Source organism: Lactuca virosa, chromosome 8 (assembly GCF_052849685.1).
Source record: "Lactuca virosa cultivar CGN04683 chromosome 8, Lactuca_virosa_CGN04683_v6, whole genome shotgun sequence".
In the NCBI taxonomy this organism is placed as follows: Eukaryota; Viridiplantae; Streptophyta; class Magnoliopsida; order Asterales; family Asteraceae; genus Lactuca; species Lactuca virosa.
The window spans coordinates 100,218,405-100,245,440 of record NC_136433.1 but is presented as its reverse complement, the minus strand read 5'-3'; the positions used below and the strand labels follow the sequence as shown (position 1 = coordinate 100,245,440).

The 27,036-nt window shown below is 34.0% G+C and overlaps 2 protein-coding genes and 1 pseudogene across 2 annotated transcripts; 2 read left to right on the top strand and 1 right to left on the bottom strand.

Moving 5' to 3' along the window:
- The first annotated feature begins 13,482 nt into the window (after positions 1–13,482).
- LOC145134506 (large ribosomal subunit protein uL16c pseudogene) lies at positions 13,483–14,409 on the top strand (annotated as a pseudogene).
- A 4,631-nt stretch (positions 14,410–19,040) lies between these two features.
- On the top strand, positions 19,041–20,425 carry LOC145134072 (multiple organellar RNA editing factor 2, chloroplastic-like). The gene is made up of 4 exons (XM_079068994.1): positions 19,041–19,524; positions 19,787–19,884; positions 19,961–20,026; positions 20,102–20,425. Exons 1-4 carry the CDS (start codon positions 19,097–19,099, stop codon positions 20,242–20,244), a joined length of 735 nt encoding a protein of 244 aa, XP_078925120.1. The 5' UTR covers positions 19,041–19,096; the 3' UTR covers positions 20,245–20,425.
- A 1,244-nt stretch (positions 20,426–21,669) lies between these two features.
- LOC145133365 (exocyst complex component EXO84A-like) lies at positions 21,670–24,943 on the bottom strand. The gene is made up of 7 exons (XM_079068310.1): positions 24,643–24,943; positions 24,298–24,395; positions 23,186–24,221; positions 22,677–23,108; positions 22,417–22,602; positions 22,209–22,345; positions 21,670–22,143 (listed from the first exon to the last, which is right to left on the bottom strand). Exons 1-7 carry the CDS (start codon positions 24,805–24,807, stop codon positions 21,786–21,788), a joined length of 2,412 nt encoding a protein of 803 aa, XP_078924436.1. The 5' UTR covers positions 24,808–24,943; the 3' UTR covers positions 21,670–21,785.
- Positions 24,944–27,036: the final 2,093 nt, after the last annotated feature.

The following is a 27,036-nucleotide window of genomic DNA, read 5'->3' as shown; positions in this document are numbered from 1 at the left end:
CCTAACCTGCTATTTATTGGGTTGGGTTGGCGGGTTCAGGTTGAGATTGCCACCCCTACGCGTGTAACACCTTGTTTCGAATGATTTCATAATTCAGGGTTGTGACCCGAAGACCGGTTATGATAAGGATTAGGGCCTTTGGGAAAGATACCTAGACCCCCCTTTTTGAGTGTAGGTAATGTAGATTAGGTGATCTGAGAGTTCGGTTGGTGCTTTGGAGCCCAAGGATATAACCGTAAATTGATAGTTCAATCCTTTTATGAATATTTGGATTTTTGTTCGAGAAGTTTTTAGTCGAAGATATTTAGATAATATTGTAAAGCTCTTCAACACCTTTCTATGGATATAAATGTTGGATATAGTGTCTAAGTCCATAACTTTATTTGGTATGAACTTGACCCGACCCGGCATGGTCCATTTGGGTTGCATGGCATTGCAATACTTGGATAGACTAGATGAGAGAATAAGGCACTTATGATTATTAATATATTATAAGTTCTAATATATTAATAATAGTATTATTTAATTAGTATTGATCAAGTATTAATCTAGTATTAATTTGGTGATCAAAGTGAGACTAATTAAATATATAGGGTTGATTATGACAATCATCAATTCTTTTATGGTGGATTAATGATTCATGGTTTATGGGTTTGGTTATAACCATATGGAGCTCCATGGATAGTCCATGGGAGTTACAAACTCATGGGTCATGAGAAATCAAGAGTCATGACAATTAAGGGCATTCATATGTAAACCCTAATTGTGACAACACTATAAAAGGAACCCCATGGCTAGCAAAATCGTGACCTAGTGTTACTAGAGAGGGCATAACCGATTTTGAGTGCAAGAAGTATTCTCTCAAGTTATTCCAAGTTTTGTGGTGTTGTGTGAAACATTTGAGGCACAACATTTGGGGTGCTAGGCTCACAAAGTCTTGAAGGAATCCAAGCAACAACAAGGTATGTATTTCTACTAGTTTTTATGTTTCATATATTCCCCATGCCATGCTAGTTAGGAAATAACCTTGAAATAGAAATTTGCATGTATATAGAGAAAACATAGATTCAAGGTTATTAGGGTTTCATGTACACTTAGGAAGTGTTAGAATGCTCAAAAACCCATCAGTGGTATCAGAGCCTAGGATTGTTTTCTGTATACTTGTTGCAAAACTGCTTAAAAATCGAAAATTCTGCACTCTGACGACTGGACTCGCCGAGTCCATGGGGAGGACTCGCCGAGTCCATGAACAAATTCATCCTACTCGACGAGTAGAATAATGCACTCGGCGAGTAGGAGCGTGCTGGGCAGTTTTTTCGAGTTTTGTTGCTGGAAATGGATTAAGATCATTATCCCAATCTGTTTTGGACTTGTAAAATCTGTTTTTCAAAAATGATAATGATTATGTTAACCCATTTTACATGACTTTTGTCAATTTTCAAGTATTGTATATGTTTATATGATTTTCTTGAAATTGCTTGACATGAATTTGTGTTCTTATGAGTTTTTATAAGATCATAGGAATTATATGTAACCTCCATGTATGTTTAATTCATGATCTTAATGGCTATGATGGTGTCCATAACTTGTCCTCAAGTTATGGATAACCAAAAGTCACTTCTTTTAATTATGATTAAAGAACTAAAGAGGTTTCATAAAATGAAGAGTCTTCATTTTTATGAACCATTAAAACTCATAAGTTACAAATTGAAGAGATTGAAGAGACTTGGAATAGTTTCAAATCTTGCCCTCAAGTTTTGGAATTTGAAAAGTCTTACACTTTAATACTTTAATTCCAAATTAAACCTTAGATTTTTAAAAAGTTTAAAAATCAACACTTATACTATTATTATAATTTTATTATATAGATATGTATAAGAATATGTCATTCTTACCGTTAGTAGGCCTCATTCACGAAGCCGGTCTATAAGGGGGTATAAGGTTGTTGCCTATAAAATGGTGACTTAATGGGTGTCCACTCTCACCCACCGCTTCCTTGATCGGTGGAGGGTCGTTAGCCGAACGGGTAGGATACGACTTTAAATACTCGTTAAAAGTATAATGAATTATAAAGTAACTATACATTATAAATTCCCAATCTTAGTTACTTTAGGAAAATGTGAAATTGGTGCTAGCCCATAAAATTACACTTTGTACCTTACCAAGTCGTTAGTGGAGCGTGTGTGGTTAACCGACACACTAACATGGACTAGTAAGAGTGGCAATGGGTAACTTGACTTTATTATAGATCGGTGGAGCGTGTGTGGTTAACCGGCACATCGATTAGGTAATATTGTTGAGGGTCCCAAGTCAATTTGTATGGTTATTCACACCTTGTTTGTGATCCTCGGCATCCCAGTCACAAACTTGAGAGGGCACAATCGAGACTCAAACATGCCATTGAAGGTTCAATGTATCTCAAAAGATCTAGGAGTTTCAAATCCAATTAAAACTTAATTATATTTCGTTTTTCATGGTGGAAATTGGTAAATCGTCATTTACCTACCTTTAACTATTTTATAATTTGGATTACGGCATCCCTCTTCCAGTTATAAATAGGTTATTGGGTCCTAGCCTTAATATTTCATATTGGGTGTTATATTAAGAACTTTAAATCAACTAACTTGAATTTCTCCCATTATAGATGTCTAGTTTAGACAGCTATGGTCTTCCCAAATCTTTAGGAAGAAGCTTTCTAATGAAGATGATATCCCGAATGGCAATCAAGGTGAAAGATCAATCCCTTTGTTATGCATTAGTGGGACTGAAAATCATACTTCACTTCCTCCACCTACTCCAATAAATCTCCCTATCCCACAAGTTTCAAGACATGATAAGTTCTAAGTCACTCAATCCCTATTGGCAAACAAAGTCTATATGTGCTTAGGTCTTGGAGATTAAGTCACATATTGACAAGCCGGGAGAGTCGGGTGTCGAAGTCTCAAGGTAGCTGGCTGTTGACTTGGTCACTCCCTGATAACAGATCACGACATGACCCTTAATGATCTTACCTATTTGCTTGATGATGCTGAATCAGCAATGATTTGGAGCATTGGTAAAGCAAAATTTGATTGAAAGATCAACTTCCCAAACTTCCATGGACATTGACAATGGTAACATTGGAAGTCCAAAAAAACTTTCTCTTCCCAATTGAAAGGGATTGGCCATAGTCAACTCGGTTGACCAAATGGTAAAGAGAAAGGCTAAGTCTGTGATAGTCCCATGTACCGTTTCCAAAGAGTCCATATGTTTCTGTTGCCAAAGGAAGGTCATTGGTTGCGAAGCTGTCAAATTTACCTAAAAGTCCATAAGGATAGTAAAGTCAAATGTTTGACTCTACTTCAGGTAAAGTCCATTATCTAACTCTATTAAGTTTCTATTCTGAGATTCTTATTGCATGATGTGACTGGGTCACATGTTGATGTTTTAAGAATCAAAGAAAAGTGAAGAAACTTAAAGGAAGTATATGCTGATTCTGATCGCGAAGAGGGATTTTGATCGCATGGTTCGGTGATCAGAATTTTGAGCTATTACTTAAGAGTTGAGACATATTGCTTAGGAATAGATAACAACAAGGTTTTCATATGGGTTGTAAGGATAAGTTTTCCGCAAAGTTTTAAAATAAAGAAAAGTTTTGATTTTATTTATTTTAAGTATCCTTACAATGGCATTTGTGAAAAATTGTTGATTATATGTTTCCATTAATAGCAATATTTGAAAATGGATTTGATTCTTTCATTTGTGGTAGTATCATAATTTACCAAATAAGGAAAGATTCTCATCGCCCAAGTTTTAGTTAGATAGAAACTTGGAATCATGCAACTTGTATTGTATGATGAATGAGAAGTTTTCGTCTTTGGGAAATTAAGACTAATTCATTGTTCACATGCACATGTGAGTCAAGTGAAGGACTAAAAGATTGGGTACACTTGGTTGTGTGCTGGTCAGGTCCACCACAAAGGTAGATAAGATTATTCGTTATGATTTACTAAAGTTTAGTAAATATGGTTATGCTTACGAGTTTAAGTGTAATTCTGAAACATTGGAAAAGTTTCAATGTATGGCAGAATGAATAAGAAGAATCAAATAAGGCAGAAAGATAAAATTTTCTCCAATCTGAAGAGATGGGAGAGTACTTGTGTATTTTGTTTTATGATTATCTTAGTGATTATGGAACCATATCACAATTGATCCTCTAAGGACACCTTAGTGTGTTTGTTGCATGAGGAGAGGAATCGTGAATTGTTGAAATGGTTAAATCAAAAGATAATTCATACTTCGTGCCAAAAACAAATCCTGGAGTTATACTCCAAGATTGTAACTTGAGTGACATAGTCTTTAGAAAGTTCATAACACTTGTCAAATGTAGAATAAGATGTTTCCTATTCTTGTACATTTGAGATTGGTAAGTTGTGATGTTTTGGATAAAACAAAGACCAGCTAAGACCAATAGTGAGAAGTGTTTAACTTGATAAGAATCCGCACTAGCTCTTGAATATTTGTATTGTCAAGGAATGGTTCTTGACAAAGAGAAGTCTTATATGTCAAGAGGATAGTGGGAGTCTAAATGATTCTGAAATAGTTTCAAGAACTAAATCAAGAGTTTTGTTAATCACTAGCCCACGACTTGAGGTTTGTAACCTATCGTGTTGACATATTCTTGTTTCTGTGTCTATTCCAGTTGAAAGATGATTATGCTTGTGAGTTCTATGAGTTCTCAATTGTTTGCATAACAACCCGGAAGCAATGGTGGGCATTGTGCTACCAGGTGGCAAGAAATTAAGATTGCACAAGTTCAGTCCATATGAATTTGGAAGTGTCACTAACCTAGTCCTGTGATTATGGTTATGACAAATTCACATGGATAGGAACACATACACCATAAAATCTAAGTGTCATAAGGTTTCTCTTCGATTCATGAAAATGATGGTGAGGAAACGCTTCCACCAAGAAGATTTTAAGTAGATAGCGGTTGTGATATTTGCATTCTCATATAGTTAGTGGAGCGTGTGTGGTTAACCGGCACACTAACTAGTGAGAATTGCAAAAGGTCTAGACAAACATGTGAGCTATCTAAGGAAAGGTGTATGTTTTTTGATAAAGTCTTATCAAAGCAATCTAGTATCAGAAATATGAACTTTGGTAAGAAAGTCAATAAAGTATTGATTTCTAGAAGTCCAGTTGATTTCTGAGTACATGTCAAAGCTAGTGGGAGCATAAAGTGTTATGCTGGTAATCATTATGCTAGTGGGAGCATGACGATTATGTTAAATATTGCAGGTTAGCAATGTTAATTATAGAAAACAAAAGTTTCAATTTGCTTTGAAAAGTTGTTTGCTATAATTAAGGGAGAGGATTTTATACTTCATTCCAATTCTACCAGCTTAGATTGAGTTTTATCAACTTTAGTCAAGGATATATGTGAATGTTATGTTGGAATTGTTCAACATAAGGAATTTCTATATATGTTGCGTTCTCAAAATTCGATTATGATTACGGCATCCCTCTTCATAGTTCGAATTATGAAAACATGGCAAATAAAAAATTTTATAGCATAAATCATGTCCCATATGCTTTGGGTATAAGTTTGATTACATGTGCTATAATATTCATCCATTCTAAATTTTCCAAATGCCTAGGGCATTAAGATGGAAAAAAGGAATAGAACTGGAAATGACTAAAATGATTAAGCAAAATTGTCGAGGACAGTTTGAGGTTTACCAAAGATTGGTTACTCATGGACAATTGGAAGTTACTCTTTGAATCTGTGTAAGATTAGAGAACTTAATGCAAGAAGGAATATGGAATTGTTTCCATAGGTGGAAGTTACTTTTTGAATCTGTGTAAGATTAGAGAACTTAATGCAAGAAGGATGTTCAAAGGAATGTACTTTGAATTTGAGACTTCATGGAATTGTTTTCCATTGAAATATCCTGTAATGTCTGTTGTCAAGTCTTTGTGACTTATGTGCATAGTCATTACAAGGGGATCATTGCATATAAGTTTAGAATCTAACATATTACAGTAAATGGCAAGAGTTTGGTATTCTTTCATTTACAACAAGGATTGGAATTGTGAAATGAGCATCATTGGAATATTGTCAATTGATCTATTTCACAAAGAGAGGACCATATGTAAACATAGTATGCATACTTGGAGTATGGCATAATTGTTGTTTGGAAAACCATAGTGTACATGCTTGGAGCATGGGACAACTAATGTTTTAATTCAAGCATAAAGTTGATTAATCGAAACATAAATAATGAGTAATCAATATGGTGCTTAAATAAAAGGTGTTTTATTTACACTCAAAGTGTTGGGGCCATATAAGATTAGTATTATTCTTGTGTTTCACTTTGCATGTTTTGACTTCCAGAATAATTATGTTATGGTATATATCATATTATTCAAACCATCCACAGTCAGTCATATGTTGGAAGTAGATATGAATCAAGACTGTCATGAATTTGGCTTGTATGATTTGTCTAAAGTGCTTTAGACAATGCAATGGTTGCTACAACATTCATGAGTACTCATAAGGGCTGAGTATTGGACTCAACCCACGCTCACTTGCATCACTTCATGGAATTTATCTCGAGTGATCGTGAGACGGTAATATCATATAAATCTTCAAACCTAGAGATATGAGTTGTTGACTATGAGTTGGTTATTCATTGATTGTACGAAAACGCATTGGTAACTCGATGTTATAAAACGTGCCTTTGTGAATAATTCAACAAGTAGTTAGTACAAGCATATCAGTCGAAGTTTATCTGTTCCTTCTAGAAATAGAAGCGATATCTGGGCCCCTCGATGATTTGGTTTTGAATTATGTACCGGGCCCGGTCAGAACCTAATTGATGTGTTCAATTTAGTTCTATGTCGAAACAAATCAGAGATCGAGAAACAAATGCTGGACAATAAGTAAGACCATGTTCCATGTGTTTGTCCGGCTGATATCATGAGAACAGAGGATTATATGATCACTTATCTTAAATGGCGTATCATCATCATTTCAGTTCTGAGAGACTTTGAAAGAGCTACGATTGCTAGTCGGATTTTGAAGTCATATTTGCAAATATAGTTATTAGACTTATCCAAGTGGGAGACTGTTGGATATAGTGTCTAAGTCCATAACTTTATTTGGTATGAACTTGACCCGACCCGGCATGGTCCATTTGGGTTGCATGGCATTGCAATACTTGGATAGACTAGATGAGAGAATAAGGCACTTATGATTATTAATATATTATAAGTTCTAATATATTAATAATAGTATTATTTAATTAGTATTGATCAAGTATTAATCTAGTATTAATTTGGTGATCAAAGTGAGACTAATTAAATATATAGGGTTGATTATGACAATCATCAATTCTTTTATGGTGGATTAATGATCCATGGTTTATGGGTTTGGTTATAACCATATGGAGCTCCATGGATAGTCCATGGGAGTTACAAACCCATGGGTCATGAGAAATCAAGAGTCATGACAATTAAGGGCATTCATATGTAAACCCTAATTGTGACAACACTATAAAAGGAACCCTATGGCTAGCAAAATCGTGACCTAGTGTTACTAGAGAGGGCATAACTATTTTGAGTGCAAGAAGTATTCTCTCAAGTTATTCCAAGTTTTGTGGTGTTGTGTGAAGCATTTGAGGCACAACATTTGGGGTGCTAGGCTCACAAAGTCTTGAAGGAATCCAAGCAACAACAAGGTATGTATTTCTACTAGTTTTTATGTTTCATATATTCCCCATGCCATGCTAGTTAGGAAATAACCTTGAAATAGAAATTTGCATGTATATAGAGAAAACATAGATTCAAGGTTATTAGGGTTGCATGTACACTTAGGAAGTGTTAGAATGCTCAAAAACCCATCAATAAAGATCGTCAAAATCGGAGTTGAAACGAAGAAGTTATGACCGTTTGAAGTTAGGGCGATTTTTGGTTCAGCCGCATACGCTCGGCGTAAATTGAGTACGTTGGGCGTACGCGATCAGTTCCTAAACCATATTTTCGTGGTTTGAGCCCTATTTAAGCTCCTTAACTACCCCAAACCACTCCATTCTCAACCTCCACCTCTCCAACACCCTCTCTTGAAACTCTAACCCTAGTTTGAGCCTTGTGAGCAAAAAGAAGGTGTTTTTAAGTGCTTTGGAGTGTTCTTGGTGCACCTTGGAGAAGAAGGAACTCATGGAAGAAGTGTTGGTTGCATTGGAGCTTGTAGATCCAGACTTTATTCACCTTGATCTTTCTTCTAGAGGTATAAAGTTTGAATCTTGATGATGATATTGTTAGATCTAGCTAGTTTTGAGTGTTATGAGCTTTTGGTCACTTTAAGTGCATAAAATTTAGATCTTGAAAGTTTGTGACCTTGTTATGGATAAAGTTGGAAACTTTATCCATCTAAACACCATTTTAATTCAGATATGAAGGTTGGAGACTTGGACTTAATGTATTAAGTTGAAAAAAATGCACTTTTGGGTCCCTTTGAGACTTAAAGACCAGATCTTGTTTGTTGGGACCATTCTAATGGATAAAGTTGGAAACTTTATCCATTATGGAGCTATTATGAATCATAAAAATGGTTGCTTGATTGTTTCCTTAGCACCATACAAGAGTTAAGTGGTTTGGAGTGTTGTGAAAGTAAGGATTTTGGAGATTTAGCCCTCTTTATCCATGCAAAGGCTTAAAGGTTTCGATTTTATGGTTTAAGACATCATTTAGGGTTAAGATAAGAGTTTGGACAACTTGACTTAACCCAATAAGAGCTTAATGGTGAGTTTTGGCCTCTGATGAGTACATTGGGCGTACGTAGGAGTATGAAGTTGTAACTTCATGGAGATGGTCAAAACATTTTTAAGTCACTATAAGAAGTTATATGAGTGAGTTGTAGAGAAAGAATGCATGAGAAATGCATTTTTGGCCAAAAGGGCAAAATTGGTATATTTATGCTTTTTAGGCCAACTTCATGACTTAATAGATTAAGATCTGTATTAATTTAATTAGATATGACTTAAAAAACATTTAGACTATGTTTCCACCTTCGCGTGGATATAAAGATCATTAAAAACGGATAAGAAACGAATAAGATATGCGCATTTAAAGTTGAGACAAAAACTGCCTAAAGCTGGAAGGAAATCAGCAACATACTTTGCTTATTTCCAGTATTCACGGCGTGAGCAAGATAGGGTCACGACGTGAACATGTTCTGATCATAAAAATATGATCTGTGAATGATTCTATTCGAAACCCAAACACCCAAACACACCCCCAGGTGCGAAAAACACACACTTAAGCCGTATGGGTCGATTTTTGAAGGGATAACTTGATTTAAGCTTTAATTTGATGAATTAAGGTAAGAAATTCATCTTCTAACCCTCTAATTTCGAATTTAGGGTAAGATTTTGAAGGTTTTGATGAAACCCTAAGTGAAGGGTTTGAGTTATTGTCTTGATCATAGATAAGAAAATCACTAGATCTTGTCATTCATAGTTCAAAAATATTAGAATCAATTTAGTGTTCACTTGTTGCATGCCCATTGTAATAGTAGTTCATGAATTGATAAACACTAGGAAATGCGCATTTAAAGTTGGGACAAAAACTGCCTAAAGCTGGAAGGAAATCAACAACATACTTTGCTTATTGCCAGTATTCACGGCGTGAGCAAGACAGGCTCACGACGTGAACATGTTCTGACCATAAAAATATGATCTGTGAATGATTCTATTCGAAACCCAAACACCCAAACACTCCCCCAGGTGTGAAAAACACACACTTAAGCCGCATGGGTCGATTTTTGAAGGGATAACTTGATTTAAGCTTTAATTTGATGAATTAAGGTAAGAAATTCATCTTCTAACCCTCTAATTTCGGATTTAGGGTAAGATTTTGAAGGTTTTGATGAAACCCTAAGTGAAGGGTTTGAGTTATTGTCTTGATCATAGATAAGAAAATCACTAGATCTTGTCATTCATAGTGCAAAAATATTAGAATCAATTTAGTGTTCACTTGTTGCATGCCCATTGTAATAGTAGTTCATGAATTGATAAACACTAGGAAATCGGAACAAGATAATTAGTAACTTAGAATTCAGTAACCAACTAAATAATCCATTTCATAAGAAATCAACCATAAGGTATAGGTGATTTGAAGCTAAATGAAAGTGCTCTTTAATCTTGATTTAAAATCGTTTTCTGTTTGTTTGGTATAGTCAAAGTAATCATAGTTAGTTTAATTGTTAAGTTAATAAATTAAGTTTTTCTGAACTTGTAAAATCAGATAAAACCCCCCAATTTACAATTATTTCTTTAGTTTAATTAGCAACATTAGTTTTTAATTAAAATCATACTCGTTTCTAGGGTTGTAAACGAACCAAACGAACACGAACGAGGCTTGTTCATGTTCGTTCATTTAAGTTAGCCGAACAAATAAACGAACACGAACAGATAAACGGACGAGTTTTCTTGTTCATGTTCGTTCGTTTAACAAATTACATTGTTCATGTTCGTTCGTTTATGTTCGTGAACATGCTAAACGAACATAAACAAACGAACATAAATAAACAAAGATAAAAAACATAATTGAAGATATATAAACATAAATGAACATATAATACACTAATGTAATCAAACACAATTAGGCATATGTGAACATAAAATGAACTTATATGAACAACATAAACGGACGTTCACAAATATAATTGAACGAACGAGACCATTGTTCATGTTCGTTCGTTTAACTAAACGAACGATAATTTGTGTTCATGTTCGTTCGTTTATTAAGTAAATGAACATAAACAAACTTCCTGCCGAACGGTTCATGAACAGTTCGTTGAACGTTCAGTTCGTTTACAACCCTACTCGTTTCACTAGTGTTCAACACCTGTCTTACCTTTACTATACTATTTTGCGACTAGGTACACTGCCTATTTATGTTTACCTGGTTTAGATCTGACAGGACTTATAAATTTAAAATTGTCAGTGCAAATAAACACATCACAAAATCATATTAAAAGAGCTCGTTTTGTATAAACGCTAAGCTTTACATTTTTCTTCAACCTCGCACAATGTCTGTTGTGATAGCCCAATCCAAACCAAAGACGTCGTTCCAGACATTGTAATTAGAAATTGAAACAATTAGACAAGTAGAAAATTATTATACATATTAATTTATGTACAATGTACTCAATAATGAATACCTTGACACATGTTGCAAATTTAAATAACCATTCATATGTAACCTGCCAATGGAAGGGTAAAATGGTAAATTCCTTAATTTGCTAAGTTTTCTTTTGATAATTCATCATTTGAAGTTTAAAACTCATCTTAGGAATTGGAGGGTCGTATTCCCCTATATATGTCACATCACCAACAACCTTACAACAATTGACACTAACTTTCATTACTTCAAATTTTAAACACCTTTTAAGGAATTTATGTAAGTGAATGCATAAATGTTATTCTTTATACAATCGACCCCCAAAAATATGAAAATAGAAAAGGAAACACAATTACCTTTGTTGTGGAAGCCTCTAAAAGACAACATAATTCCAACAAGAGTTGTTGCAAAGACTCAGTAGAAACCTTTTTAAAGGTGTACAACAAAGATTAACGCGTATCAAAATAATCTGAAATAACAAATACATGTAACTACCTCTATATGAATCTCGCCCTCCTTGTTCAATCCACAAATCACATTGTTTTTCCTTTATTCACAGTTGCACCCAAATATAAATGAACATTACAACTATTTTCCTTCGATTTGAAGTAATATACACATAAATAAACATACAAGGTCCCAATCATTTTATGTTTTCATTGACATGTTCTTTGCGCTTTTCACACTAGATAAGAGAAATTGAAGTAATATAATGAAGAACAACACGAAGTAACCCTAAATTATTGCGAGCATGAGCGGATATCAACATTAATTTAGTCTCTTCAGTGCTCCTAATAACTCCTAAGAAACCATACCACTCAAAAAAAGTGAACATGAAATAAGAATACAAAGAACGTACCAACGAATTTAAGTGGAATTATCTGCAGGTCCACAGAAAAAGATGAGTATAACTTCGAAATCGTTAGCTTCCATATCATTGGTAATATTCAAAATCTCAACCCAAAAACATGTCGAATGAATCATTTGTTGGTATATGATTCACAATTTGAAATTCGAATTCACCGACAACTACATCACTTGATTTCTTACATTGTGGAAAAATCAGATAATTTCTCAGCCATTGTTTTATGGTGGACCAGGTGAGTTTCAGGAGAATTTCTCCGCTACTTATAGGGAAATCGGGAAATCGAAGGTATTGTGCAAGGAAACGGGAAATCGAGGAAAACGACGAAAGAAGATTTTCCGGAGGCCTTTGAGGTCGTCGATGGGTGGTAACTGAAGAAGATGAGGATTCGAGAACACTATTGGATGAATCAACTGTTTATACCAAGGAAGCTACAACTTATAACCAAGTGTTATTAGAGTCGACTCAATACTAGGTACTATTCATAAGCCTCTCCGTAAATTAACTTATAGAATAATACAAAAGATAAATAAATAAATAAAGTTGTTATTTAAAGTTTTTATTTACAATTTAGGAAAATCTTCAGAAAAAACCCTAATATTTTACCCTAATTTACGAAAAAAATCTCACACTAAAATTTGTTTACGAAAAAACATGAATTACAGGTAAAAATGACGATTTGACCTATTTTTCCGGTTTACCGGTTTCATTACTTACCTAGTTCCATTAAAGTTCCAATATTTTACCTTAATTTACGAATAAGTCCCAAACTAAAATTTAATGATGATTTGACCCTTTTTTTTCTCCATGTACCATATATTTCACCAGTTTTATTGCTGACATGGATGCCTAGTCATTAAATGAGTTAATAAGATGAATACGATGGGTTATATAATGCTGGGTCAACCGTAAAATTTGATAACCATCTCGTCGACTCATTTGTGACTATATATCTAAGTCAACAATGAAACCGGTAAAATATGTGTTTCTAGGGAAAAAAGGATGGAAAATGAGCTGATGTCTGACGAGATGGATTGTTGCTAGTTTATTAATTATTGCAGTCTTCGTTGGATGCATTTTATGTTCAAAAATATATAATACATTAGGATATCAAGTTTTATGGTAAACATAACATTAGATAATCCAACACATAAGGTCATTTAATGACTAGACATCCATGTCAGCAATGAAACCGGTAAAATGTATGTTATAGGAAGAAAATGTCAAATCATCACTAAATTTTAGTTTAAGACTTATTCATAAATTATGATAAAATAATGAGACTTTATTGAAACCAGAAAAATAATAAAACCTGTAAACCGGGAAAAAAGATCAAATCATCATTTTTACCTATAATTTATGTTTTTCTTATAAATGAATTTTAATTTTAGATTTTTTCATAAATTAAAATAAAATAGACTTTTCTAAAGAATTTAAGGTTCATTTTTATTTTCATTAATCCTACAAGGAATCGTGGTTTGGTATTGATCTTTCTTCGCCCTTTTCCAGAAATCAACTAAAAGACCCAATCTCAAACCCTAATCTTCCATTTCACAGTCATGGCAATAGCAATGGCGGCTAAGATTGCTCGATCGCTTGTAGCCGTCCGATCATCATCTTCCATGCACTCAACCGGATTCGCTCGCTCCTCCATATCATCTCTCTCCGACTCTCTCGGCGCCGTTAATCTGAATAGTGCAACCGGTTCGTATTCACCGATCAACCTCCGATTCTATAGCACCGTTGTGAATATCCAAAGAATGAAATTCCCTAAATACCGAAAAGGAAGAATCGAAGGAATTCGTGATGGAGGTAACGAGATCTGTTTCGGTAAATACGCACTTCAGGCGCTTGAATGTGCACGGATCACAGCTAAACAGCTGGAAGCTGGTCGAAGAGCGCTGCAGTTGAATGTACGTCGCGGCGGGAAAGGAGGTAAGGTGTGGGTCCGTATATTCCCATATAAATCTGTAACATCGAAACCTGCAGAAGTACGAATGGGTAGAGGGAAAGGATCTATTTCACATTGGGTAGCTCCAGTTCAACGAGGTCAGATTATTTATGAAATGGGAGGAGTAACAGAAAGTTTGGCTAAAAGGGCGATACAGATAGCAGGTTCTAAAATGCCTATACAAACAAGATCCATCATCCGGGATGCAAAAACTAAGGAGATTGGCATTCGGTGAATTTTGTTTCTTGATGATCTTCGCTCTGTTTTGTTAGACTCCGAACGGTTTGTTTCATTTGTTAAACTGTAAACTTTAGAAATTTGAATGAGTTTCTGATCAAACCATTTGCTAATAATCATGACTTCCTTGTGTTTGATTTTGCTCTATTATTAGAGAATTTATACAAGTTTTTCCTCAGCTTAATCAACATTCTAGATATATGCTTGTAGCAGTAGTTTAAGCTAAGTAGTTTCAGTACGAGTATGATCAAATAAGTATAATACAAATGATATGATTGTAAGTGTATGAGATGATATTTCAGATGTTGTTTGGTTGTTGGTTCATATGGAATGTGAATTCGAATGGAATGGAATTGCTCAAGCAATTGAAAGGACAAGGTGATAGCCTAAGATCATCTTATAATTCCATTGTTGTGGTTGGTTACTCCAGTGGAATAGAATGGATGGAATGGCTTAAGTAATCCATGTTGTTTGGTAGATAGGAAATGAAGAACACATCAAGTAAAATTAGTTAAAATACATATGCAACATCGTATGACAATGTCCTATAAAAATTATATTTTCTATCTTAATAAATACATAATAAGTAAATAAAAAACTGCAATTATCACATCAAAATACGATTTCATTCAACATTGATGTTCATTACCAGCACCCATGTCAAAAGGTCGGGAACAAATATTTTTTGTAAAAAACAAATCTCATTCAATCAAAAAGATATTTATTTACATGGATAACATGCAAAACACTAGTTATATTATCAAACTCCAGAGATATATAGTTTGACAATCTTGATTCACGAATCCATCCGTACAATCAAGGATGAACGTCCTTTGAATCGGGTCAACCATATGAACCGGATTTATAGACATTTTCTAAACCATCGTAATCTCCCTTTCCTTAATTTCCACCACTCCTTAATTTCCACCACTCCTGGTGAGTTTCTAATTCTCGAGTTTGTAACAAGGTCCATGTGGGGCATTTACTCTTGGAAGACACACATGCCATCTGATTGAAGATCTATTGTGGACTTGAAGGCTTCACAAGGGTCGTGTTGGTTTACACTAAAATCACACGATTCGTGTGATGTGAAAAGATGTAACTTTTTGGCAATGAACTTTGGAAGAAGTCTCATTTAAGGCAACACACTTTACTTTCACACGAGCTATGTGGAATTACACTAATTCCACACGGTTGTGTCCCATCTAAAACTAATTTTTGAAGTTTTTCCTTTTAGCCTTATGACGGGAATTAGGCCATTTTTAATATAGACTTCATCAAAGAGTACTTGGAGATTGAAGATTTTGAAGCTCTCTATTAGGATTTCATACTAAAACATTTGGAAACATTATTTGACGAATTTGTAAGTCGTATTTGCATACTATTTTACATTTGTAGACTTTTGTGTTTGTTTTAGCCATATGTGGCTAAAACCCTACCTTTAAGATTCTATGTTTTGACTGTTGTTTGAGATTCAGTCATGTGATTTGATGCTTTCCTTCAATTTCTATCTAGTGATTATGGTTTCATGTTAATTAAAAATTTGGTTCTAGACTTGGTTCTTTTTGGCCACTTGAATTATATTTAGATCATTCAAGTTATTTGATTTGCAAAATTTGTAATTGTTTTGTGAATTGAAACTAGTAACAAGCATTAAATTTATTTTCAATTAATTAATTTTGATGCATACTAAAATCACACATTTTTACGCTTTCAAGATTATGAGAAGTATTGGATGTTGTTAGGAACATACACATTAATCTTAATGCAATCTTTTAATTTATTTCTAAGAGCTTGTTTAGATTAGAATTAGAAGACCAGGTTTACCTCAAAGAGTTTATTTTGAATTGAACAATCTAATAAATGGGAAATATTAGATATTGTTAATGCTTTGAAGTACCAACTTAGATAGAGTTGAGTTATGTCGATTCACAATTGAATTGGAATACCAAACTAGTATAACATAGAGTCAGAATTTCTTCATTTTATGAATTATATTTTTAGTACAATGTCATTTTTATCTTTCAATAAAATATTTTACAAACAAACCCCCTTTAAACGACCAAGTCATGCCTTGTGCAAAGTGGCATAACCATTAGCCATGTGTTAGTGTGAATTGATCATGCTTACCTTGTACTACTTTTTTAGTGTATTGTTACAATAATTCTTAACAATACTCTGTAACGTTTTATTTATGATTCTCCAACAATACTCTACTCATGATTTATTGTTTCGCTTCATAATTGATAATCAATAATTAAATATCACTGTGGATGTATGTATAGAGTTTTATGGAATTGATAATGGAAAAAAAAGGAATTGAGAGATGTAAAAGTTGTAAATGGATATTATGGCTAGAAAAAACATAGAATTAGATTAAATTGCATAATGGTTAAAAAAATTATAGTTAGATTAAATTGATATACTGGTCAGAAAAAACATAGAGTTATATTGAAATGTTTAGTTTGGAATGATGAATTAATATGCATACTTTATAATTTTGAATACTTTATAATGTTATTTAGGATAGAAACAATATTATCGATTAAGTAGTTCATATATATAATATCAAAAATCTTAATGAAGTTTATTTTTCAGCTATCATAATTTATACCACATTAATAACTAAGTTCATTTAATTTTTTGATTATCGAATCCCAACATAATTTTAGCCCTTCGAATCATCACATCGTCGAATTTTGTATCAGTTTCAGTTATTATTTTCGGTTTGTTCCGTTTTTATCGGATTTTTTTATCAACTCGGTTTGTGCTCACCCCAAACTATATTTGTGAATTAGTTGTATACTTTATTTAGTCTCTCAAGTTATAGTTGATGAAAAAAATTAGTTTGTTGTAATATTTTTTATGTTTAAAAAAACCGGTATATCTAAATCTCAGTCTATTTTAAAAACATGCAGACGTTAAAAAACAATCAGTTTTCCTCTAATTAATTAAAAATATGCTTATACTACCTTTAATAAATCACCAGATAACCAAACTTTTTCGGCCGAGAAATGAATTGAGAAATGAATTGATCGAATTATAATCGTTTGGTATCCAATTTAGGTGAAATTAACCTATTTAAGATCATTGTTAATTAGTTATTAACATTAATTTAGTATTACAAGTTAATTTACCAATAAGTGTTGTTTTCATTATTACTATTATTAAAAAGAATATTTAGATGATTACTAAGATTTATATCGTTCTAAAGAAAATACACCTACAAATCAAATATAAATTTACAATAAATATATTGCAAGCAAATTTATTTCATTCATATCAATTGTTCTAAAGAAAATATCCCTACAAATCAAATATGAAATTACAATAAATATATTGCAATCAAATTTATTTCATTCATATCAACATCGACAAATCTCTATCCACAAACTCCTTTTGAACATTTCATTTGGAAATTTTCTTTTTAACCAAACCAAACCAAACCCAACCCCATCCATGTTTTACACAGTTGATAGTTGAGTACATACGATTATAAATTTTAGAGGTAGCGTTTTAGTCTTTTATATATATATATATATATATATATATATATATATATATATATATTTATTGCGGTTAATAGATTCACGATTAACACTTGAAGATGTAGATTCAAGATCGACGCAATAGTTTTGATAAGGAAGCAAAAATATTGATTATCTTCGACTTTCGTGACAGTGAAAAAAAATAATGTTCACTGGGATTAAAATAATAAACGATAATAGAGGAAATAAAACAGAAATGATAAAATGGTAATGGGGGAAAGAAATGTTATCGATGATGATATATTACCAAGTGAAAACCAAACCGACATATTTACTAAGTTAAAACGACATATTTTAGAGGTTTAATACCTAAGCTTAGGTGGGGCTGTAATGTGTGTGTGTGTCTATATATATATATATATATATATATATATATATATATATATATATATATATATATATATATATATATATATATATATAGGGAAGGGTTATTTTGAAAACAAAAAAACCCTAAAAAAACCCTAAAAATCATAAAAATGCATAAAAAAAATACCTAGACATTACAAAACTTTTTTTTGAATTTTTTTATCAAAAAATCGCAGCCTTTATGTACCTAAGCTTAGGTATAGAACTTTTTAAACGAAGTAGTTTTAAACAAAACAAATCCAATTTCATTTTCTCTTAGTTTTGTTTTAATAGAATACCATTGAATTAAGTTCAATTATGGAATGAAAAAGATCAATTATATATATTTCTTTGTTGCAAATAATTATTGAAGTTTATAGAGAAAATAAAAAACCAATATTTTTTTAACAAATATAACTCAAGTGTTTTGTCTTTCAATTGAAAGACTTTATCAAATGATTTTGTGAAAAACTTGATTAAGTTATAATATGTTCATTTTATCTTTTATTCTATTAGTTTTCATTTAGAATTTAGTATGGTAGATTAAATGGTCACGACTTTTAATGCTTTAAGTTTTTAGACACCATGAAAAAAAAACATAATTTTGATCGATTTAGTAAGTCACATGATTAAGGAAGAATAGTAAAAGAGATATCATGATTAGTTTGGATATAAATGGATCAAAACTACATTTTTGGGAGGGTTATATATATAAGCTTAGGTACATGACAGCCACATATTTCCTAAGCAATATATATATATATATATATATATATATATATATATATATATATATGGAAAATAATTTAAATACAAATAGAGTTGATTGGGCTAATTTGAAATCGATTGGGTCTTATTGCTTTTCATCTTAGCCCAATAATTGAATATGTGAATATATTATATATCCAACACCCCTGGCCCCCTCTATCCATAAACCCTTCTACAATCACTGCACTCGTCCAAACCACCGTATCCGTAGTCATGGCGGCGACAACGACAGCGGCCATTGGCCGGTCACTCCTAACCTTCCGATCATCTTCTTCATTCCTTGTCATGTCCAAGCGTCTATTTTCGTCTTCATCTTCCATAGGTAGAGCTTCGCCCCTACCCGGATTTTCTCGACCCGTCCGGTCGACCGTTTCTCTTTCACACTCCCTCCGAGTGTTCGCACCGGGCGCGGTTCGTCTGAACACTATCCGGTGCCGTGTAACCCGCGCCGGAGGTGCTTATTCTCCTCTGAACTCCGGTTCGAACTTCAGTGATCGACCACCGACGGAGATGGCGCCGCTGTTCCCCGGATGTGATTACGAGCATTGGTTAATCGTGATGGATAAGCCCGGCGGTGAAGGCGCCACCAAGCAGCAGATGATCGACTGCTATGTTGAAACCCTATCTAAAGTTCTAGGAAGGTACGTCATAAAACCCTAATTTACGCCAAATTTCACTTTTTGTTTTTAGTGATCGTCGTTGTCTTTGAGGCATTTTTTCTTAAGACGAAGGTTATTAGATCCCACAACCCCTGATGGACGTAAAAGGCATCTAAGAAAAAAATCCATCTTTTAGGCACCAAACTGTTTGGTTTTGGAAAATAATGATCGGATTTGAGTTTATGTGTGTAAGAATTTGATGAATAACCTTTCTTTGCGTTTGCGAATTTGTTAATTCTTCTAGTGAGGAAGAAGCAAAGAAGAAGATATATAACGTTTCTTGTGAGAGGTACTTTGGATTTGGGTGCGAGATTGATGAAGAGACATCAAACAAGCTTGAAGGTTTGTCTGCATTTTTATCTATTCCATTAGTTTTTGAAGGGACAAGTTAGTCACAGCTTTTAGCTATGTTGTACAGGACTGCCTGGTGTGCTTTTTGTGCTACCAGATTCATATGTGGATGCTGAAAACAAAGATTATGGAGGTATGCTAATAATAATATAAGTGAATTGGGGTTTTGATATTGAAGTTAATTAAATTAATGGATGATGTTTGACAGCTGAGCTGTATGTGAATGGAGAGATTGTCCAGAGATCACCTGAAAGGCAAAGGAGGGTGGAACCAGTTCCACAAAGAGTGCAAGACAGGCCCAGATACAATGATCGAACCAGATATGTCAGGCGTCGTGAAAATAGCCGCTAGTCATATTTATGTTTCATTTCAGATCAGAAATATTCTCTCTTTCTCTTTCTCTAGTGGATGTGGATGAATGAAGTAATGGACGTGCTCAGTTTCTTTGTGCATGTGTTAGCTGTTGGCTTTTGACACTAATGGTTCTATGATTCTATTTATCAAATATATATATCGTCTTAGTAATCAATAATCATTGTTCTATAGAAGTTGGATATTTCACTGCCATAATTTATTTTCTATTTATATAAATAGTTTTGTGGAGTAACATTATTTAGGCTTGTGGGTGAGCTCCACGGCATGGCAAGTCTCTCTCTCTCTCTCTCTCACAGGTGACTCTACATCGAATGTGACACCACTCCCTTACAATGACAAAAGAGATGTCTATTTATCTATATTTATGTGTGTAGACATGGAAATCAACCCCAGCCTCTACGTAGATGTTGCTTTGGTATTCAAACTAAGTTTTTAGTTTCTTGGTTAAAAAGACCCCAGTGTTTATTTGGTTTCTCAAAGTTTTCAAATATGGATAGATATTTGGATGTTTTGAATGATTTGATGAAATGCTACCAAAGAGTTGGTACAAGGAGAAATCTTTTGAAATGCACAAACTGTTAAATGAGATAAGTGAAAAGCAACATCTCGGTGAACCCATTGTTCAAAAACCAATTGAAGCGAACCCATTGTTCAAAAACCAATTGAAGCAAACAACTATAGTATATGGTGTCTCAATTAGGTTTATGATATTTTTGTGTGTGTTTTTTTATTATCAGTTTTAGTGTTTTGGTTATTTGGTGTCGATTAAGATTAATCATATGATGACATTATACTAATTAGTTGATTGCCATTGTAATTGAAAGTTTGTAATAGGTATGAGAAATGAAAATGAACAATTTGTTTTTTGTGTAAAATGGCAGGATTAATGTTTTTACGAGAATAACATATACAATGATTGAGTTTGGCTTCAAAATATACCGAACTTGTTACATAATGCTACAAAGTTTGTTAATGTTGAAGAAAAATTTAAACTTGACAAGAATAATACAAGTATAAGACATGTTAGAACATATTTATGGTTTATGATGTTTGGATCATACTAGGCTCGGTAAATATAAAGTAGTTCTATTTCCTGACTTCCAATTAAGTTCACGACATTATCAATCAATTTAATTCACACCTCTAGTGAAAAGAGGCGGTATATACGACTTCAAATCTATATATTGGGTTCATAAGCTACCCCATATCTTCACACATGTAATCGATACATGCGAAATACGCTTAATGACTGGTTGTTGAAGGTCCTCGTGTTCCGAGGGGATCTCAAAGTTACACAAGTGACCTCTTGAAACTTTCGACTGAAAAATACTTTTAAACACATACAAAATACTCATTTTATAGCAAAAAAATAAAATTCATATCTTAGACAAATTCCTTACATTTGGAGTAGAGTTTTAATGTCGCACATTGTTGTTTTTCCTTTGAACATATATGATTATACTTATATGTTAATATTAATACTACTAAACTTGTGTGTTCTTGCTAAATTGGAGTCTTCATTCTTGGTTTTGAAGAACCACTTTGCTAACCCTTCTTATCTTCCTGAGCTGCAACAACTCATCAGAAGTTGTTAAACTAACAACCTCTTTTATCTCCACATTCACAACGCCAACACCCTCCTCCTCTTCAACACAAACATCATCTGACATCTCTGTTGGTTGAGGTTCCAAGTAAACTTCTTTAAACATTTCATTGTCATCATCATTATCATCATCTTCAATCGAGTCGCTTGAAAAATATGATTGGTGTTCTTCACTCCCTTCATCCGACTTCCATTTTTCTTCTTCAACTGCTTCAAGCTCTTTGATAGCTTCCATGGCAGACTTGGCTACCTTTTCATAATCAACCACGTATCTACACAACAATATACCATATTTCAATGTCTGTTTCTAATACCAATGTGAATGAGAATTATGCACCTGTTTATATCAAATCCACCAGAAACCATGGCTGATTCCATCTCTAATACAACATCTTTTGAAGAATTCATCATATTTGTGGTTAAGTATCCTCCACGCCTTGCGATTTCAACCACAAATTGCATGTCAACCGCAAACTGTTGTCAAAACAAAAGTTAATTAAATCATGTTTAAAGACACACTTGTAAGCTGAAACAGAATCTTTTACCTGAGTTAATCTATCAGATTGATCAACAGTTGTATCCTCCTTGTTAGTCATCCAGATTTCATGGTTTCTGGAAATCCAATCAAATATAGTTTCAATGAGCTCTTTCAGTAACATCACCAACCAATCAAATTCAACCACATTCTCTTCAGCAAGTTCTTCTACTTTCCTTAGTTCCAGAAACAGTATCTGCTCATTTCACAAACCACTATCAATTCAAACTTCAGATAAAAAATCGGTGTAAGGAAATTGTTAATGGTTACCTGATAAGGAAGAGAAGGCATTAGATCCTGCAACAACTTGATATCACTATGCTCCCTAATGCAAGAAGCTTCATTAGACATTATGTCATGTATAAATTGCTTGCAGAATTCAGTTCTCAGTCTACTGAAAGTGCCTGCAACTGATTCCATGTGACTTTCAATTACAATCTTTAAATCATTTGCGTTCTTGAATAAGTTTCTGATCACAATGAAGAAGAATTGCTCGAGTGTTGATAAATTGGCAAATATTGAAACTTTTTGTGACAGTGATTCCGCCTTTTGGATTCTTGGTGCACCTTCTACAACATGGTTTGTTTCATGGGTGAGGGCTGTTTGAAGGAGGAAAGCATACTCTGTAAACAGGTTCATGAGCTCTTCAAGAATTGAACTTCCCAAAATAGAAACCAAAGATGAAGCATCTTCAATAGCTGTCTGAAATTATAAAACGCAAGTAAGAAAATTTGACCAGGTCTGATATGAACTATCTAGATTTGGAATTTGGGCATTACCTGTAGCAGTGACATGAACTTTCTGCCACTGTTGGTGAGTAAGCAATATTCAGCCAATGAAGAGGCGTCTTCTGTCAACATTCCTGATACAAGATATCTTCCCATAACCCAAACATCATTAGATGTGAAGATGCTGATGACTTTCTTGAAATGATCAAAACGAGTCTTCAAAAAACCTTGTATACAAGGAAGAATGTGTTCGATCAAACACGGTTGTAACACTAACTTTTGGCTTTCTAACACAGAGCAATATGACATGGCAGAATGTAAAGAGTTGACCACCATTGACAACCCGTCACCAGTCTGTGAAATCAATCTAACATGTGTATTGAAGCAAGAAGCAAAAGCTTCTGTTTCCTCGCATGCCCATTTCATAAGTTCTGAATCATAAGTTGAAGTTTCTCCATGTAACATAACAAAACTCCTTGCTGCTTGATACATCATGGAAAATATGTATTTTGCTAGATCATGAATGTGAATCCCAGGTAGAAATCTTGCTGAGGACTGCAGATTATTTACACCAGAAGCAATGCGAGTATGGTAATATTTGAAAAGTAAACGAGTTGCTAGATGATCAAAACCAAGGCTGGAAAGTCCAACTAATGATTTTTGCAGTTCTGCAGCAGAGATTCTTGTGTTGTCAGCCACCAGTGTTAGCTTATCTGCAAGCTTTACCCTCCTTTCAGCCATGTCAGATTTATAGCACATCCATACATCTGGTGAAACATCCTCTTGTAACTTCACTTTTGGAGAATTTCCATCTTCTATCTCGAAAATCCCCAATGCTTCTTCTAATCTATGCTCGAACAGAAGGTTGTCTAGGGTTTCTAATACCTCATCAGCACAAGTCTTGAAAAAAGTAGTAGGGTTTTGATCATCAAGTGGGTGTTCCTCAACGACTGTGTCCATTGGATCATCTGATACAGCCTTTAGATAAGCACCATCCATCAGATTCTGAACAAGCTGTTTTTGGGACATCAGATGATACTTCAATTGCATTACTTCATTGTTTATACCTTTTGTTTCTCTAAAAACCCTGTAAACATGATGACCAATATCAAATCCTGCTTTCATCAGGGAAACTCGTATTAGTAAAAGATATTGAAGTTCACCTGATGAAGGATAAGTAATTGGAGATTATATTATCTTGGAAATCAACTTCTGATGCTTGCCTCAGCTCAATGAGTTCTAAACATAGATGATTGATCCCCTAAAACAATGAAAAACTCATCACCATGGCAACACAAGAACACGGCCAGATTTTCGGAATCTATATATAGAAACGACATTCAGCAAGTTCTTTAGCATTTGACCAAAATCAGTTTGAATGTTCGAAGTCAATGCCCCCATTTGTTTCCAAATCCAAATTTTAAAATCCGGGATAGTTACTATATAATGTTCCAGAGATACAAAGTAATTTAGGCCGATCATATTAGATATATAAGTCCGGTGTCTACCTTGGCGGTCATTGATGCAAGCTCATCAGACTCGATGTCGGAGTCTTCATCGCTGGTGACTGAAGACGGTTCAGAACTTGTATCATCGACGACAGATTCTCCGTTCTCCATATCATCACCGTGATCTCTAAATCGGAATTTTGATGCGGGAGGAGATGTTTCCATGGCGATTTTAGGTACAATGGATATCCTATGCAATGATCCGAATCCCGATTTTGTGTCATTTAGATGAGAATCTTGGAGAAATAAACTTCGATTTCTTCGTTCAGTTGATCGCAATGAGACAGAGGTTCGCTTTCAATATGCGTTTTTTTTTTTTTTTTTTTTTTTTTTTTTTTTTTTTTTTTTGCAGGCAAATGGATCTCGAACGTATATGACGTCGTTTTGTTTGGCGGGAACTACAAGGGATTTCCCCTGTTCGATTACTTGATTTTTCTTGATATAAAGTGCCATCGGTATAAGTGTTTTCCAAGATTTAGACATGAATTGGTAACTTTCAAAAATAGCCATGAATTTGACATATATTATTATCGTTGGAACAAACATTTCAGGTGTAGGCTCAAATGCAAAAGTAAAGTACAAGGTTGAAGTTCAAACAGGACTTAGGCTGAGTGGAGTGGAGGTCGCTACCGGCCTCGCTAGCCAGCTTGAAACACCACCCCCTAGCACTTGTTAGGGGGTCGCTACCTGTACTCGTCTAAATTTTGCCGAGAAGAGAAAGAAACAACAACGCATTGTGATTGGTTGGAAGAAGACGAAACGGAAATCGGGTTGGTTTTGTTTTGCTTTTGATCTGAGTTTGCGTTTGATGTTCTCCAAAACAAAATCAAAAATCTTATCAAATGTACAAAAGTCTTAACTCAATATTAACAATAAAGATTCAAATCGAAGCTGGAATAACGTCGTTGCCACCACCCAACTGCATCTCCCCCACCTGTCTCTGTTGCCAATCGTTGAACCACTGCGTCTCCGTCATCGGACTGTCACTTCTCCGCCTCGCTATATTTTCTCCGGTGTTCGCTCCTCTCGCCGCCAACTACCACTCTCCCTCTCCGATCTCCTCTCCACAACAGCAATATCAATATTTTTCTTCTTTCTCTCTCTAAATCTCTTAGAATATTACTTGTCTCTCTATGCATATCAAGATGGTTATGGTTGAGTGTAAATAGGTATATGTGACAAAAGAAGTCAATGATTTTACTGTATCAATGATAACATCCATATTTACTTTATTGATAAAAGTTACCCGTTATTGTTTTTTGTAGTATGTAAAAGAGTATATACACATTAAAACGTCTTTGTTAGTATATAATGCAATTACTATCAATCATAATATAATATGTTATTTATTTAGGCTTTCATATAATTTTAAAAGAATTCTATAACTTTTATTTAGGCTTTGATATAATTTTAAAAGAATTCAATAATGACATTAACCCTACAGAAAAAGGGGTATTTAATAGGGGAGGATTTGGATCGCAAAATGTTTGTGGCTTAAAAAAATCAAATATATTTAATATTTGTGCACAAAAAATGTTCGTGTATTAAAATAAAGTAGTTAAATTAAATTAGAAAAAGAAATAAAAAAATTAAGTGCTAGGAGTCTAAAAATATATTGCAAAAATGAGTAAATAAGTTTGTATAAACAAAGTTTGTTGCCATCGTGAGAAATAAAGTTAAATAAAGTTACGTTGCCCAAATGAGATGCAACGTTCATATCCTCATGGAAATAAAGTTCGTTGCTAAAAATGAGTAAACAAGTTTCATTGCTATAATGAGCAATCAATTTCGTTGCTAAAACATGTATATAAGTTTTCAGTAATAAAAGTTCGTTGTTGTAATGAGAAACAAAGTTCATTGCTATAATGAGAAACAAAGTCGATTGCTATAACTGATAAACGAGTTTATTGTCATAATAAATAACAAGTTTATTGCTATAACGAGAAACGAGTTTGTATGTGTATGAGCAAACAATGAGTCTCAACCAAACCTATGACTGAAGCCCTATCAAGATCTATGCTTATCGTTCCATAGATGAATATGGTATCATGCACTCCAGCAATAGGGCGAGTGAGGAGTTGTCAATTCCTAATAGCGCTATCCATAATGACCATTGGCTCAAAGAGTTAATGGTTAGAGATAAGGGAAGGGCCTTAGTACGATAAGTTCTCATGTTTCTCACTCTACCTCTTCTCTCTTCACTCTCTCACACTCCACCCTCCTAACCCACAAACTCTCTTCCTCTCTCTCTCTAACCCACGAAATTTCTCTCATTCCTCTGCCAAATTTCGAGATTTTGAAGACCTTGAAGTGTTCTTACTTCCCTCAAGATCAAAACCAAGGTAAACAACAACATCTTCTCCCATAGTTTCATGATTCTACTTCCTCTTCTTC

Excerpts from the sequence above, each read along its gene's own strand:
- LOC145134072 (XM_079068994.1), top strand. The coding sequence starts at position 19,097 with ATGGCGGCGACAACGACAGCGGCCATTGGCCGGTCACTCCTAACCTTC. Across the intron at positions 19,525-19,786 it reads CTATCTAAAGTTCTAGGAAG|TGAGGAAGAAGCAAAGAAGA; the intron begins GTACGTCATAAA and ends TAATTCTTCTAG. Across the intron at positions 19,885-19,960 it reads GACATCAAACAAGCTTGAAG|GACTGCCTGGTGTGCTTTTT; the intron begins GTTTGTCTGCAT and ends TATGTTGTACAG.
- LOC145133365 (XM_079068310.1), bottom strand. The coding sequence starts at position 24,807 with ATGGAAACATCTCCTCCCGCATCAAAATTCCGATTTAGAGATCACGGT. Across the intron at positions 22,603-22,676 it reads TGCCTTCTCTTCCTTATCAG|ATACTGTTTCTGGAACTAAG; the intron begins GTAACCATTAAC and ends TGAAATGAGCAG. Across the intron at positions 22,144-22,208 it reads GGTGGATTTGATATAAACAG|ATACGTGGTTGATTATGAAA; the intron begins GTGCATAATTCT and ends ATTGTTGTGTAG.